A 16,042-nucleotide genomic window follows, 5' to 3' on the forward strand; every position below is an offset into this window, starting at 1 on the left:
ATTTATTCTGCTTTGTACTGAGAACAGGGACAATCACTGTGAGAGCTGAATAGCAGGACAGACACACCCTAAGTGTGTGAGTCATATCTCTGCAGTTTACAGCCTTATATAACCCTGTTCTGGGGTCTAATGGGCTGTTACTGATGACGGATGGACACCAGCGGGATGGCATTATGTCCAGACGAGCTGCAGTGTTTTCTCTGAAGGTCAAGCTAAAGTGCAGGCGGCAGCAGAGAGTGAAATGACCGCCTGTTGCTTTCTTACTGTCATAGTTGGCTGGTTACAGCAATTATATGGAGATCTACATAAAATACCAGCTTCTGAATAATACAGCTGCTGATATGCTTTTTTTCTTCAACAAAACGAGCCTGCATGTCTTAAATCCACCACTAAGCATATTCCACAAGTTTCTTTTTTTTTATTTTATAAGTGAAAGAGAGTAGAAATACTGATGCAGTCTTTTATGAGACTACATGTTTGGGTCCATCATCCTGTTGTATGATCAAGTTTTTAGCTGCCAGAAAGCTGGACTCACATTTGGCTCTAGAAGACGTTGGTGTGCAGAGATTGCAACGTGTCTGTAGCTGCAGAACAAGCCCTTTTCATCATGCCTCCACCACCGTGCCCAGCAGATGGTAAGAGGTGCTTGTGTTGATATGCTGGGTTTGGTTGTCTCCCTGGGTTTTTTGTAGTTCCTCAGAGCATTGCAGGGATTAAACCTACAGTGAGGTTCCACTCTGGAGATGTCTTTAATTCTTTTCATTTGTATCGACTATTTCTCACTTTAGAAAGATGGACTTTAAATACTTAGTTTAACTTTTAACCTGATCCCTGATTTATGGGCCACTAAAGTTGTTACTCCAAGATGACTGCTGATGTCTTTCCTCCTCTGAACTCCTCTCCATCTGAATTCTGCAGACCAGCACACAATTAAAACTTATGCTTTTACCGAGCTGTTCACACTGACGATTATCAGTTAATTAAGGGTTATTGGATTTTTAGCACCTGGCAGCTATAGGCTCCTTATTGCTCAGGAAGCGGTAAAGATGAACTGAGTTCTTCACTTTCTCTGTCATGTGACTTTATTCAGTATTAGTTACGCCTCAGTTACAATTAACAGTTATTACTCAGTCAGATTAACTTTATGTTGAGTAGCAATAATGTGTCTAAAAATAACTTCATCTGATGTTTATATATGTGTTTTTTCTTATTCTTCATATTATTGTCCACACTGTGCAAGGCACAGCTCCAGCTTTTTTAACGTTCTTTCCACACTGTGAGAAGCTGATTGTAGCTGTGGCCTGTCTGAATGCAGAGAGGTATAATTATTTCTACTGTGAGCCACATTCAAAGGCAAAATCCACCTTCAGATATCATTAAACATAATCATGGCTCTATTGCTCTCCTGAGCTTGTGAGCTGAATTATCTTGTTAATTAGTTCATGAACGGCTCCTAACCTCTTTTTGCGTCACGGCAGCATTGGATTCAGGTCTATCTGCTCCTCCTTTTGGAGGAGAAACCATTTTTTTTCACTTGCCTGAATCTTTCCAGGATGTTGTTATAAAACGCCTCCTCCAGGGACAAAAACACGTCCAAAAGACAACAGTTATGTCTGTCTAGACGCTGGAGTCCATCACCTTAACGCTGAATGTGCCTTTAATCCAAACTATTTCTGTTCCTCTCCTGCAGGTGAAGTATAAGAAGGATTTTGAGGAGAGTAAAGGCAGAGGATTCAGCATCGTGTCCGACACCCCAGAGATGCAAAGACTCAGAAAGACTCAGGAACAGATCAGCATCGTATGTTTCTGCTTATCTTGCTGTTTATACACTGTGCAGGTGTGTGTGTGTGTGTGTGTGTTGTGTGTGTTGTGCATAATGTGAGGGTGCATTTTGGTCAGTGAGCACACTGTGCCTTTGTTATGCAAATGCAAAATATTCACACCATCAAGCCACAATGGACGACATCAGCTGTTTGAAGAGGAGCCTTGTCTCATCTGTCCGCGTAAGTCACCTCCAGTTTTTATCTGTTCAGTAAAAACCACGGCGGTTTATTGATGAAACAGCCATGTTTAGTTCCCGTGAGACTGATGAAAAGATCCGAAAGGAGCTGCAGACAGAATTTACAGGAAACTCTTTTAAAAGTTGAAGTTTTTCTAGTCTGCTGTGAATCTCGGACACGTTGGATTTTCTCCCCTAGACGTAGAGCGGATAGATCTGTTGTGATAAAGTTACAGCTGCTCAAATATTGAACAAAAAACTGAGATGCATGTCCTTTAAATGCAACTTAATGATTTGCAGATTTGTCTATTTGTTGTATGAATGTGTGTGTGTGTGTGTGTGTGTGTGTATGAGTGTGTGTGTGCATGCAAACAGATCTCTGCTCGTGTGTCCCTGCGACCCAGTGAGGCTCAGCAGATGATGCCACGGTAAAGTAGACCATTATGAGTCACCGTCGTTCTTCTTTTGCTGTTTCCTGTCTCCATTTAAATAGTTTCACTGGTTTCACTGGTGTGTATCTATGTGCATACATGTGAATATATTCTTTCAGTCTGGACTCATAAGATCACATGACTTATGTTTAATCTCCATGAGCACAGCGTGACACATAGGATGCATACAGTTTCTGAGACATCACTTTATGGTCCAAACTTTGCTCAAAATCCTGTGGAAAACAATCAGATTTTTGTCTTCTGTCCCTTAATGGAAACCAGGAAGCAGAAGATTAAACTACAAAAATGTTGAACCATCGTATGGTAATTAATGGTAAATATCCCTAAAAATGTTGCTACTTTTTTTATTTTACAATTTGTTAAGGAGACAAATAAAGACCTCATATACAAGAATTGGGATTATCTGATCATTTTCTAAATGTGTTGGGTCTTTATGGGTTAACCTTTTCTGTTTCCAGTCATTTTCACCGATCGGTGCTTTTATAAAAGCTACAGCTGTTTGGTCGTCATATCTTTTCTCTTCTTCCACTTTCACTGTTAAACTTTCTGCTGTTCTGCTGTTACCGCCATCCTTCCAGGTTTTAATAACATGTGGGACAGTTCACAAACCGCTTTTTGTAGTTTAGTAATCTCCTGAGATGTTTTATGTGCTCGATGCCGGCCAGTAATTTGACCTTTCTGAAACAGATTTACATATTTTCCACATCTGCAGGATATACTGTCGGATATAGTTGCTTGATGACGAGTAGCCGCTCACTGAATCAGTTATGTTGTTACATCCAGCTGAAACGTGTTTCCCTGCAGTGCTTATCCAGTGGGAGGTTCCTGTATGTTTGCCGTGGGGTGGAACGTACCTTCTGTGTGAAAAGTGCACACTGTAAAACCATGGACCTAAAGGTGTAGATTGTCACCAGTGAACATGTTTACTGGCTGTGCTTTGTGCTCATGAGGGCAACATCGCTGGTGCTTCAGCCTGTTGAATATTGAAGTAAGGACTTCCTCGCTCAAGGTTCCTTTCGGCAACAGACTGTGTTCGTTTTTTATCCGTTTGTTTACGTAAAAAACAATTCCCAGAATCCTTCAGTCTGCAGACTTGCTCTCAGGTTGTTCTGAAAAGACTGTATCATAAACCTTCAGCTGGTAGAAAGCCAAATTCGATCCAAAACTGTCCCTACAACGGCAGGTTTAACAGGATCCTGACGCAAATTTAAATAAGGAAATACATAACCAACCACAGACAAACCGACCAAGATGGGCTGAAACAAAGACAGACTGGGACAGGAGAGTCAAGGATCTGGAAATGAGCCATAAGAAACAAGGAGTGTTTATAACGAAGGAAAAGATGACTAATAAGGAGCCTAGACTGAGGAGCTGGTGTGAAATTAACAGGAAATAAGTTGAACTGGAGAGATAAGGTGGCAAAATCTAATAAGTGCAACTGGAAGCAGGAATAACTAAAACGTTATCTATATCAAGACATGAAATCCTCACATATAACCAAGAAAGAGCTCCAAGAGGAAAAGAACAAAGTACTTATGATGAAAACTGGAAACCACAACCTGAAGTCAGGAAAGCCAACAGAAACCCGACTGAGGAAGCAGACCGAGGAAATAAAACAAGATAGAAATAGAATTCTAACAAGAATTAAACCAAAAACAAGAACCAAAACTTACAGATCATGACAAACCAGAAGTTTAAACCAAGGTGGCTGGAGATGATGTGAGCTGTGTGACATGGTGCATCATCCTGCTGGAAGTTTCCATCAGAAGATGCTTCTATTGTCCAGTTCTGGTGAGTCTGTGTGAATTGTTGCCTCAGTTTCCTGTTCTTACTGACAGGAGGGAACCCGCTGTGGTCTTCTGCTGCTGGAGACCATCTGCTTCCAGGCTGGACGTGTTGTGTGTTCAGAGATGATGTTCTGGTTGGAACCAGTGCTGACTGGACTTCCTGTTGCCTTCCTACCATCTCCAACCAGTCTCCTCTGACATCAACCAGACATTCTGGTCCAGACAAACTGCTGCTCGCTGGATATTTTCTTTGTAAACCCTGGAGATGGTTGTGTGTGAAAATCCCAGTAGATCATCAGTTTCTGAAACAACAACATGCTACGTTGAAAATCACTTAAATCCTCTTTCTTCCTCATTCTGATGCTCAGTTTGAGCTACGGCCAGCTGTCTTCATCATGTCTGCATGATAAACAGTTGCTGCCATGTGATATTGGTGACAACAGCAAATGAACAGGTTTTTCTAATGAAGTCTGACATCACAAGTTGTGTTTTCATCATTATTTATTATTTAGAGAATTTCCTCCTGAGCATCACATCCCTTATAAATCTCACATCATCTATTTAGATTGAATTAGTCTCATTATGAACATGTGATGATGGTGTTTTTCCTGTTTCCTTCCATGGTTCTGCGCCTCCTTTTCTCTCCCCGTTTTGTCCATCTCCTCCTCTCATCCCTCCTGTTTTACGGAGCGGGTGATCGCGTCATTCCGCTGCATTAACACACCACAGATTCTCTCTCGCTCCTCATTTACTCTGCTGTGATTAAGACACACACATACGTTGCCTCTTGCTTAAACAGTGTGACATTCTGCAGCCCACACACTTTTACTTTATTGCTTAGCTCTTTTCAAGGTTGACCTGGTGGAGAAGGAGGAGGAGGAGGAGGAGGAGGAAGGTGGTACTGTAGGAGGAAAATGGGAGGGATGTTAAAGACGGGGAAGGAAAAATCTTTTCTGATGAGTGAACATACAGAAGGATTGTTTCTGATGTTCTGCTTACAGTCAGCTGTTGGATTTGTGTTTTTCTCTCAGGGTAGATGAATGATTCAGCCGGGCTGACAGAGGAAGAGTCTCCTCTTCCTCTGTCAGTGGTTCACTGAGGCATCGCAGGAGTTTAAAACATTGAAACAACCATTTTTTTAGTTGTAGTTTCAGTTTGTTTATAAGACAGTTTCTTAAATAGTTTCCCCTCCAGGTTGGAGATTTTCCTTCTTGGCCTCCGTCTGCATCCACTGACACCTCATAACCCTGTAAAGCCAAAGATACTGGTCTTCCACCCCCTAATAGACACCAAAAAGCAGAAGAATTCTCTATGATAAATAGGATAAATCACATTGTAATAAATGCCAAACACACTCCCCCTCATGCACCACACCCAAAAAGTTTTTTTTGTCTTTTTAAAGGGGGTTTGTATGTAAAATGAGACTTTTCTGACCATTATATAATGGGTTAACTGGCTTTAAAGGGTTAACCAGTGGCAGAAAGGTTCTTATTCCCAGCTGGGACCATGTAGTGTCTCTTTTAGTCCCCGTGTTCTTACTGGTTATGTAGTTAAACTAAAGGTCTGATGTTTTCTTGGTATTTTGTCCAGTTGGAGTTGCATGGCTGCAGTAACACTGCTGGTAATATTTAGCTTTCCAAGCTGAGTTTTTTCCCACATTTCATGCTAGTTTAAGCTGAAATGGAAGACAATCTCTGGAGAAATGATTGGAAATGGTTTATGGCTGTGCCAGAAAGCAAAGGTCCACTTATCAGTTTATCTGCATTGGTTTAATGAAGGCCATGAACTTTGAATAATTACTGAAAGAAAAAGTTTACAAGAAGGGTTTATACCATATGTAGGTTACCAACTCGAGCAGATAAATATGACTAATTCATGAAAGTTTCATGGTTCTGGAAGAACTCAGCTTCAGGACTTTGGTGAAGTCTGAGAGGAACTCTGATGCTGCTGCTGTGCCTGGCAGGGAACGTCAGCGTGAGATCACAGGGATTTCTCCCAGGAAAAGCTTTGTGTTTCTGAATTCATTAACAAGATCTGAAGGGAAAGAGAGCGAGAGAGAGAGAGAGAGAGGCTTCTGGTCAGCAAGTCTTTTTTGTATTTTCAGTCACCTACAAAAACAGAATGTCTCAATTTGGCTCCAAAAGGAATCTGTTTCGTTACGTATTTTTAGTTTTATTATTTTTTAGCAAGGCCTTTAGGGAGAGTGGTTACTGGGATTCTGCAGAGGGGCAGCCAGGACTCCACTGGCAGGACTCTGCTGTTGTTCACAGGAACCTGAATAACTGTGTCTTCTCTAGATAAATGAAGTTGGATCTTTATTTAATGTTTAGCGGCAGAAAGAGTTTGTGAAAGGTGAAGAAAGTCGGACTGATGATGAAGGAAAAAATGCCTCCAAGATGTTTTTCTGCAGCGAAGAGAGCTCACTGGTCTTTAACAGAAGCATCAACAGGATATGCTTGCCATCCTCCCCCAGTTATGTGACAGTTGTCATGGTTACTAACATATACTGCTGTGGGGGGGAAATAGATGTGCACCATTACTGGCTTGTTTACATGAAGATATTATGTTTATATTATATGAGGCACAGAAATATCTGATTGTTAATGTTGCTAGTTTTTACAGTCTGTTGGCTAAAACCACAGCATGTTAAATAAATGTCCCATAATAAAACTGTTTACTTGTGAAGCTTGTCATGTTTTGTTTTTATTTTATGTTAAGCACAACTTTTTTTTTTTTTAAGAAGTAAATTTGGAGTCATTATTTCTGACCAGGCTGTGTCATTGTGAGCCTAGTTTATTAGTAATAAATTTCCACAATTTTTAAGATGTTTTGTGAAGAAAAATGCCTAAAAATACAGTTAATGCCTTATATTTTCCATATTATGCCTTTCTGTTATTGTTGCTGATCAAATGATTGTTTTAAACTTTATGTTTTAAATTTTGCCATTTCTCCATGACCTCTAAAAAACTGTTTTTTAATTAATAGGACTCCAAAATTTCCGGCATCACTTGGTGCAGCCAATGCAAACTAGATGGGTTTGTTAGTGAAGTCTGATAAGCCTGAATTCCAAGTTTTCACTATTTAATAAACTGCTTTATAGTTAAATCACACGGTTGCTGATGCTGAGCTATTCAGCATCATTCAGCTACTGCCTAAAATGTTTATAAATACACTTTTCATTTGGTTTGATCATTGAGGTTGATCACTTTCTAACGAACTGGGGTCTGCATGCTACATTATGTAGATAGAGCAGAGTTACTGGTGATAAGTGAATCCTTTGTTGTTGTTACAAGCAGTGATTTGTTGGCAGCAGATGGCGGTTTGACTGAAACACACTCGGATCTGCTCTGGTCGCTCTTTATCAGGTCGATGTCCTGTTTACCTCAACAGCCATCTGACACCCAGATCCCACTGCCAGATGACCTGCTGACTTTTAGACTCATTCTGGCAACTGTTTATTGTGGTAAGCATGACTTGGACAAAGAAACAACAGCTTTTTTTTTTGCTGTTTTTGCACATTATTTTGTATTTGTTGTCATTTCATATTATCTCTCATATTGTTTATTTCAACTGGAAGCAAACAAGTAAAAGCCTTTCTGTTTTGGTGTACGCTCCTTGTTAAGAGGGCGACTCATCGAAAGGTTGAGGAGTCTAAACTAAGTCAATAAATTAGAAACATGGACTCATTAGCAGATTATTCAGTTTGGTATCAGACAGAAGCTTTTTGCTAGGAGACTGAAAGTAGTGTTAAAATGTGAAAGAATTTCAAAATAAATCAACCAGCTTAAAACATGTCACAGCTTTAGCTTGAAAGATTTACTGACATCTAGTGGCATAATTTGCTAATTACAACTTAATTAAACCTCAATTTAAAACTCCCCTTTTCACAGGTACTTTTAGTAGTGTAGGTCAGTGCTTTTCATTTCCAATTCATGAACAGTTTTTTTTTATTTTTTTTTTATTTTATTTTTTTATCATTTATGCTTTAATGTATGTAACTACCCAAGAAGGTCGCAAAGCTTGGATGTCTATTGAAATTGAGAGAGTAGTCTATACGAGGAAAGTTAGAACAATGCCAGAGATTTGTGGCGTGTTTCAATGTTCCATTTGAAGTGGGCTAGTTTAGCCAACAATATTCTAATAATAGATGTTTTGGTCGGCTTGTTTTGCAGGTTAGAAAAACCCTTTAGCAAACTTTAATCATTCTCTTTTCTTAAGCCTCATAAAATCTGCTTCCATGTAATCCATTTCACTATAATCTGCCTGAAAAATACAATGCAAATAAACTCTTCTGACTATCTGAGGTAGTTTCGAGCATGTATGAGTGATGTATGCAAATTTTAAAAAAGTGCATAATTTTTGTTACTATTCGCATTGTTACACAAAACATTCAATAAAGATCTTGACTTTGTTTTAAAATCCTGCTATGTGAAGAAAAGTTCAGTTACTTTCTGGTCTTCATAAGGTACAAACAACATTGCTGAGGGTAACGTCCCAATGACAGTCCACTGTACTCTGGTTCTTGAGACCCACAGTCATGTAAGTATTGGGAGTTTCCCTGCTGCAACATACTTGAATCAAATCAATGGCTAATTAGCAGTCTTGTGCAGTCTGATGTTAAGCTCAAAACAAGTCTGCTGACTAAGTGTGATGTGTGTCAGGTGTGTTTCTACAGGAAACTCAGTAAAGCACTTGTCTTTTTCTAAGTTTTTGTCATTGCAGTCACCAACTCCAGTCCTCGCCACTGCTGGTCATGAGAAGCGCAGTCAATCGCAGTTCAATCTCAGCATTTCTAGATTTTCAGGAAGTTTTTCATTATTCATTTATCAAATAATTTTCCTAACCGCTTAGTCCAATTCAGGGGACATCATTCACAGGAAGCTGGAGCTTATCCCCGAAATCACTGGGTGGGAGACAGGGTACACCTTGGACAGGTCATCAGTCCATCACCAGACCAACGCTAGGCCTGTCACGGTAACAAATTTTGCCATGCGATTAATTGTCTCAGGAATTATTGCGATAAACAATAATATCCCGCGAAGTGATTATTATTGTCATTTTGAGACAATTTTCTACTAAAATCATAAAAATGCCATAATTGTGCAAAGATCAACATACTCTAATCTCTACAGAATATTTAGCTGGATGTGCAGACTCATCCAGTCCCCAGTCTGCTAAAACAGATCAGGGTTTCTCCTGGGGTTTTGGCAACGGGGTTATCTGGAACATATAGCCTCTAAACACCATGTAATACACTTATATCGTCTATGGTAAAGCTCAAATAAGGGGACATGTTTGGACTTGACCAGAGGTGGAATGGTAAAATTAAATGTCTTTGATCGCCTTCAGTATGTCATTTTCATGTCATTGTAAAGTTGTGAAATTGCCGTTTGTAACACGTATGTTCAACCAGGCAATTCCTACTAGCTGCTTAACTACCAACCACGCTGTCTGAGTGCACACCATGTTGCACCGTCCTGTTGGTAGTTAATCTGTTGGTTTAACACCGCAGTGATCGTGGACTGTCGGGAAGACAGAGCTAGCCTGTTTGTTCAGGTCTTTTTTTTTCCCAGCTGGGAAAACTGCAGTTGATGATTGTGTTTTAGGTGCAGATGGGAGCTTGTTGAATTGCTGTGTTTAGTTAATGTAGTCGGAAAACAAATGTTACACTCGAGAGAGAAAAGAAAGACAAATGAAAATTATTGCTTCCGTCAAACTTATTGCGCACATTTTTTCTTCTTGTGCGATTAATTGACTTATTGCTTATTGCCACAGGCCTAGCCAACACAGAGAGACAAACAACCATTCACACCCACACACTCATAGGGACAACTTAGAGTGACCGATTAACCCAGTGGTTCCCAAACTGGGGGGCGCGGCAAGGCTAAATAAAACTTGGGAGTTTTTACACTGCATGAATTTGTAAAAGTACTCATAGGAAATGAAGATAAATCAACAAGTGAGACTTCAAGTAGTAAAGAAAGAGAACAAATTAAGATGGAACATATCTGTCCCTGCTTGACCAGTAATAATAAAAATCAATGGTGGGTAATAATGAGACCACAGTCTTTTGCATGTGCCAAAATATTATCATCTAATATAATGAAGTATGCAGCATTGTCTCATAGTAAACTTCACTCACCTAAAGTCGTTTGCAGAGATTCCTGGTTTAAAATGCTTTATACTTACATAGAAGAATGGATAATAGTACTGACACAGTTTTAATTATAGATACCTACAATACAGCCACTAAAACTAAAGAGGTGGTCCATGTGACGGGTGGGGGGACTTGACATTATTGTCGTTGATGAAAAGGGGGCCCTGCAGAAAAAGTTTGGGAACCACTGGATTAACCTAACATGTATGTGTTTGGATGGTGAGAGAAAGAGAACTGGAGAGAACCCACACATACACAGGAACGTGCAAACTCCACACAGAAAGACCACCATTCAAACCTCCCTCTTGTATCATTATTATTTTTATTTCACAAACTTAAAACCTTGAAAGGAAAGAATCACTGTTGTGTTTCTAACTGAGAGATCAGGAGGAAAATCTGTTCTTCTGACATCCATCTCTTGTTCTTCAATATTTCATTTCTTCTCAGGTAGTTCAGCATTTTTCTGCCCCCTAGAGTTTAAATCCGTTACTGCAGGTTCTCCAGCAATAGCAACACATGACATTCCTTCCGACATACAACACTGTGTGAATCTGCATTCAACCCTCAGACAACACACACTTTATCAAACACACAGCTTCACAAAGCACACGCAAACACATGCATGTACCCGTAACTGGAACTGTGAGGTAGACGCAGGGTACGTTGGCGATAAGGTCCTGAGTAGAGGGCTAAATGTAGAAGTTAAAAGTGATAAGAGGTGCCCAATGAACTGACGTTCAGTCATCACAGCAGACAGTCACACTCAAAGCAGAGCAGTCAAGTCGAAGATAAAAGTCAAAAAGAAGCTCAGAGGCTGAAAGAGTTCAAGTTGTCCAGACGCAGAACGGCGAATCGAAGAAATCCTGAGAAACCCGAAGCGCAGTGTGAGAAAATATACAGGCAAGTGAAGGGTCGCCTAATACGAGGAGGTGAAAACACCGATAAGTGTTAAGGCGAGGGAGGATCTATATACAGGGAGAAAGACCCAACAGGAGAAGCTAAAGGAGAAACGAAAACATGGAAAGACAATCACAGGTCGAAGGTGAGTTCAGAATTTCAGAATTGGTCAATTAAAGACAACTTTGCCAGGAAAAGTACAAGCTGTGCCTGAAAAATCTGAGAAGCAATCCAACATGGTGGCCGACAGAGCTGAAGATGTGACCTTGATGTGAGGAAGGTTGCTGGGTGACTTTGGGAAAGACGACTGCAGGGTCAGTCCATTGGGGTATCAACTCGTTTCCTGACTCCAGGCTGACAAGATTTTAGGCAGAAAGCCACAATGGTTTTAGTGGTTTTCTGATTTACTGAACTACAGATTGATGTCATGAGAGGAAACCTAAACTTATTGCTGCGTTATAGATTGAAACCAATGGAATTAAGTTAATTTATCTTTTCCTCTGTCCTTCCTTTCATCATCGATGGCAATGAAGCTAAAAGTAATGTTTCTTCTTCCTTTAATGTTGCTTCTGTGTTGATCTTTGCTTCTTTGACTTGACATCTAGGGCACATGTGGGATTGAACTGTAAGGACAGAAGTATGATGTGTGATGAACCATATTTTCATTTATCCATTATCCTAACCACTTAGTCTGATTAAGAGTCACAGAGAAGCTGGAGCCTATCCCAGCAGTCTTTGGGAGAAAGGCGGGGTAGACCCTGGACAGCTTGCCAGTCCATTGCAGTGCCACACACCCACTCATACTTAAAGTAACCAATCAACCTAACATGCATGTCTTTGGATGGTGGGAGGGAGCTGGAGTAACCAGGGAGAACCCATGCATACATGGGGAGAACATGCAAACTCCACTTAGAAAGACCACTGTCCAAACCTCACCCCATCTGAGGATCAAACCAGCAACCTTCTTACTGTAAGGCCACAGTGCTAACCACTACGCCACCGTGCAGCCCCTACCATAGTTTTCCTCTGCTAATTAAATGATGGATCTGAATTTCCTCCCCTTGTTTTGTTCCTCAGACAGTAATAGACTCAACCATAACATTGCCAAGCACAATATAATCGTATTAATACAGTTAGATTTATAGTGCCTCTTAACTCAGTGTTGTTTATGTGGAAGGGCAGTACAAGGAACGGCAGACTGACTGTAGCCCAGCGTGTGAAACATGGACGCTCCTTGATTCATATTTAAATTGACCTCACCGATATGAGACCACTTCACCAAAGAAAATTCCCCTTTAGGAGAAGTAAAAGGCAGTAACGGTGCACAAACACAGCAAGAACTTAGTATTTTAAACAGATTTGGCATTTTTCATATTTAATTTATTCTGTTCCTTAAAAGGTGGAGTATGTAAGATTTTCAATATTTAAAAAAAAAACAAAAAAAACTAACTAATAAAATAACTGCAATCACAATTAGATAGTTTTTTGAACATGTAGGTTCCAGTCTGTCCATATTTGATGCGTTATTAAATTACAAGTTTAATTAATGAAAAATGACAAAAAGCACTTTTTTTTCTGGTAGGCAAACATTTAAGAAGGGTCTTTGTCATTAATTAAACTTGTAATTTAATAACACATCAAATATCAAATATGAACCTACATGTTCAAAAAACTATCTAATTATGATTGTAGTTATTTTTTTAGTTATTTTTTTTTTAAATATTAAAAATCTTTAAAATAGGCACAATGAAACATTTGTAGATTTTCTCATTTCTCGTCTTGCTTCCTATCTTTACTGTGAGCTCTTTCCAACCAGTAAAAGTCAGTCTGAAGTTGACTCTTCTCTTATCCATCACTGTCTTTTCCTCTCTTTCTTTTAATCTGTTTCTCTGACAATGTCGTCTTACATTTCCTTGCTTTATCAACCTCGGTGTGCATTCTGTGTGTTTATATCTGCTCGCTAGCATGTGACATGGTTCATAAAGGAAAACTCAGCTGCAGCATGACCCCAGGAGAAAAAATCTGCATGGTAAAGTTTCTCAGCTTCGTTATGCAGCTGGACAGTGACGGCTCCAGATATGTACATGACAAATACAATTTTGTCTGTCAGAGGAGTCAGCAGTGCAGAGCTTTGAGGTCTGAAAGTTAAATTGTGCTACTTTTAGTGCAAATACCTTTAATCACCTTATTTTCTTATTAATGTGAGACATAAAGACAGAGATTTGCTAATGAGGCAAGTTAGAGGCAAATTAAATTTACTTAAAATTTTGCTTTTTGATCCTGATGCTCAGCCTGTACTTTTATAAAGGTTTCTTATTTCATCTTTAATTGATTTAAGAATTGTGGTACTTTTTAATTACGTTTAATATTTTTGTTTTTACCTTCACTGTCTTTGTTAAAATGACACGACTGAACACTGGCAGATTTTCGCACCCTTATGATGGCTAATTTAGCATCTGTATTGCATCCTGTCTCTTCTCTGAGACATCTCCAGCCAGTAAAAGTCAGCCACATTCTTGTTCTGTCACTTCCTCTCTTTAAGGTCTCTTACTTTGATAACATAGTCTGGCATTTCTTTTCTAGATAACCCATGGCGAACGTCCAAAACAAACAGCAAATGCTCACTACGTGCCACTACAGCAAAACTCAATTGTAACATAGTGCTCCACGTTGGGAAAAAAAGATGTGAAATGTGGTTTCTCAGCCTCAAGATGCTGCAGGACAACCATAGTTCCAGGAATGTACATAATAAATGTCACTGTGCCTTCAAAATGAGTCAGAAACACAAGAGTTTTAAGTTTAATCATTGTACACTCTCAAAAATAGAGGTACAAGATAAGGACATTTCTGTACCTATAGGTACATTTTAAAGAAATGTTCTCTCAAAAGTACAATACTGGTCTTTAAGAGACCAGAAGCACACCTTCAGAGTACGAAAAAGGGTTCAAAGTGACATAAAGTACAAATTTGTACCATTTCGACCATAAGGGTACCTGCAGCATTGAAAAATGTAATGTTAATGGCTGTAATGTTACAAACTAGAGCAGAGTTGAGTGATGACAGTAGTAATACTTAACAGTCATTTACTACACCAGACAATGAAGGTCAGATGCTGCAAACTAAGTGTATGTCTGGTCAGTATTTTGAGTTTTTGAAGATTATTTCTAGATTAAAGATAAGATAATATTGCTAAGTGGAATGGTCCAGGCTGAATGCTGTGAAAAACATAAAAAACATAACATGAAAAGGTGAGGTTGAACTTGATAAGGTACAAAAATAGACCAGAACTGAAGGGTACAGAAATGTCTCTCAAAAGAGTACACCCCCAGCGACAAGCATTTGTACCTTTTTAGGTACAAGCTGGTACCTCTATTTTTGAGTGTGTAGTGTTACTTTAAGATGCAGACACCAAACTACTCGGTTAGGTTTTGGGAAAATAATTTCTGTGCTGATATTTTAAGAAACATGATAAATATCTGTGGGCATCTGTAGGATTCTTAAGTTGCTGGTTCTGCAGCTGGTGCTTAACCAGCTGCAGAACCAAGCTGGCTTCTCAGACATTTCTGAGCCACACTCTTTAAAGTTTCCTTCAGTCAGTGGAGAAGCTTTTCCAGTCTTACCAGTGTAACTTTTTCAGGCATGAAGTGTTTCCATCACATTCCTCAGTGCTGAATAGTCGGGATTATTTCGTATTTCCGTGACAGAAGATTGAATGAGAGTACTTACACCCATTAGGGTACCAGAAAACTGGTCTTCACCTTTAATAAAAGCTGAAATAGTTGCGGTTCTTCTCACTACCAGCGCTGCAGCTTGTAACCTTTGTCCTTCATTCATTCCACCAAGTTCCTATATTTCCTCAGATCTTTTCAGATTGGTTTATAAATAAATGGGAGCTAAACAATGTGTCCTTTTCCTGCAGGTGTGTTCAACATGGAGCACGAGGAGAGCTCTGCTGCTTCACCGCTGGATGGAGGGATGGAAGAAGTTGTGATGGCAGAAGGGAAGAAAGAGGAGACCTTCCGGGAGACGACGGAAACATCTGGAACAACCGTGACCACAGCTGTTTACCCAACTTCAGAAGCGATGGACATGGAGGAGGAGGTGGAGGATGAAAATGATGAAGAGGAGAGGAAAGAGATGGAAGGTGATGAAGGAGAGTTGGAGGGAAGAAATGAAGAGAGGGATGTGGACGAGGGCCAGAAACCAAAGAAGCTGCTGGAGGCGTGGGAGTCGGAGGTAGGAAAGTTAAAGTTTGTCTCCTGCAGGTTTTCTATTCAACACAACCGAGTTAATTAACAGATAACCGGATGCTTTGAAGCGTCAGAAACCAAACCAGTGAGCATGTCATGAAGCGAGGCGATCAACTCAGACAACGCACACCTGAAGATTTTAATTAAGCATGTTAAATGTGGAATTAACTCATTTGTGCACATGAGGATAAAAAAAGCCACGTAATGACTCTTATCTTCTAGATTCTGCCAGATTTTCTGCTTCGGTCAAACTTTCTGGAAACTCCAGAGATAATAAAGTTTTGACAAATCAAAGAAGAAAACCTCCTTCAGTTTCCAGTTAAACATTGTTTCGTATCGGTGAAGGCCGCTCACAAAGAATGAGATCTTTCAAGCTGCCTGGAAATGTTTTGTTAATGTGACCCGCTGATCTGTATTTGACGTAAGAAACGGAGCCCGTCGGGGGGGCTTTCATACGTTCTCCTGGATGATTTCCCCGTTGAACACCGTCTAAATCTTCT

At 39.8% G+C, this 16,042-nt stretch overlaps 2 protein-coding genes across 2 annotated transcripts in view; both read left to right on the forward strand.

Moving 5' to 3' along the window:
* nebl (nebulette) overlaps positions 1-16,042 on the forward strand; it is a gene marked incomplete at both ends in the record, with an annotated part of 173,050 nt that overhangs the window by 57,415 nt on the left and 99,593 nt on the right. Inside the window, one exon of the mRNA XM_079259727.1 lies at positions 1,691-1,798. Coding sequence (XP_079115853.1) covers positions 1,691-1,798 — 108 coding nt within the window. The remainder of the gene's footprint in view (positions 1-1,690; positions 1,799-16,042) is intronic.
* Positions 11,413-16,042, forward strand: part of LOC306771105 (uncharacterized protein) — a gene marked incomplete at both ends in the record, with an annotated part of 91,377 nt that continues 86,747 nt past the window's right edge. Inside the window, 2 exons of the mRNA XM_079260168.1 lie at positions 11,413-11,437; positions 15,212-15,393. Of these exons, the coding sequence (XP_079116294.1) occupies positions 11,413-11,437; positions 15,212-15,393 (207 nt within the window). The remainder of the gene's footprint in view (positions 11,438-15,211; positions 15,394-16,042) is intronic.

Source organism: Telmatherina bonti (assembly GCF_933228915.1).
Source record: "Telmatherina bonti genome assembly, chromosome: 20".
In the NCBI taxonomy this organism is placed as follows: domain Eukaryota; kingdom Metazoa; phylum Chordata; class Actinopteri; order Atheriniformes; family Telmatherinidae; genus Telmatherina; species Telmatherina bonti.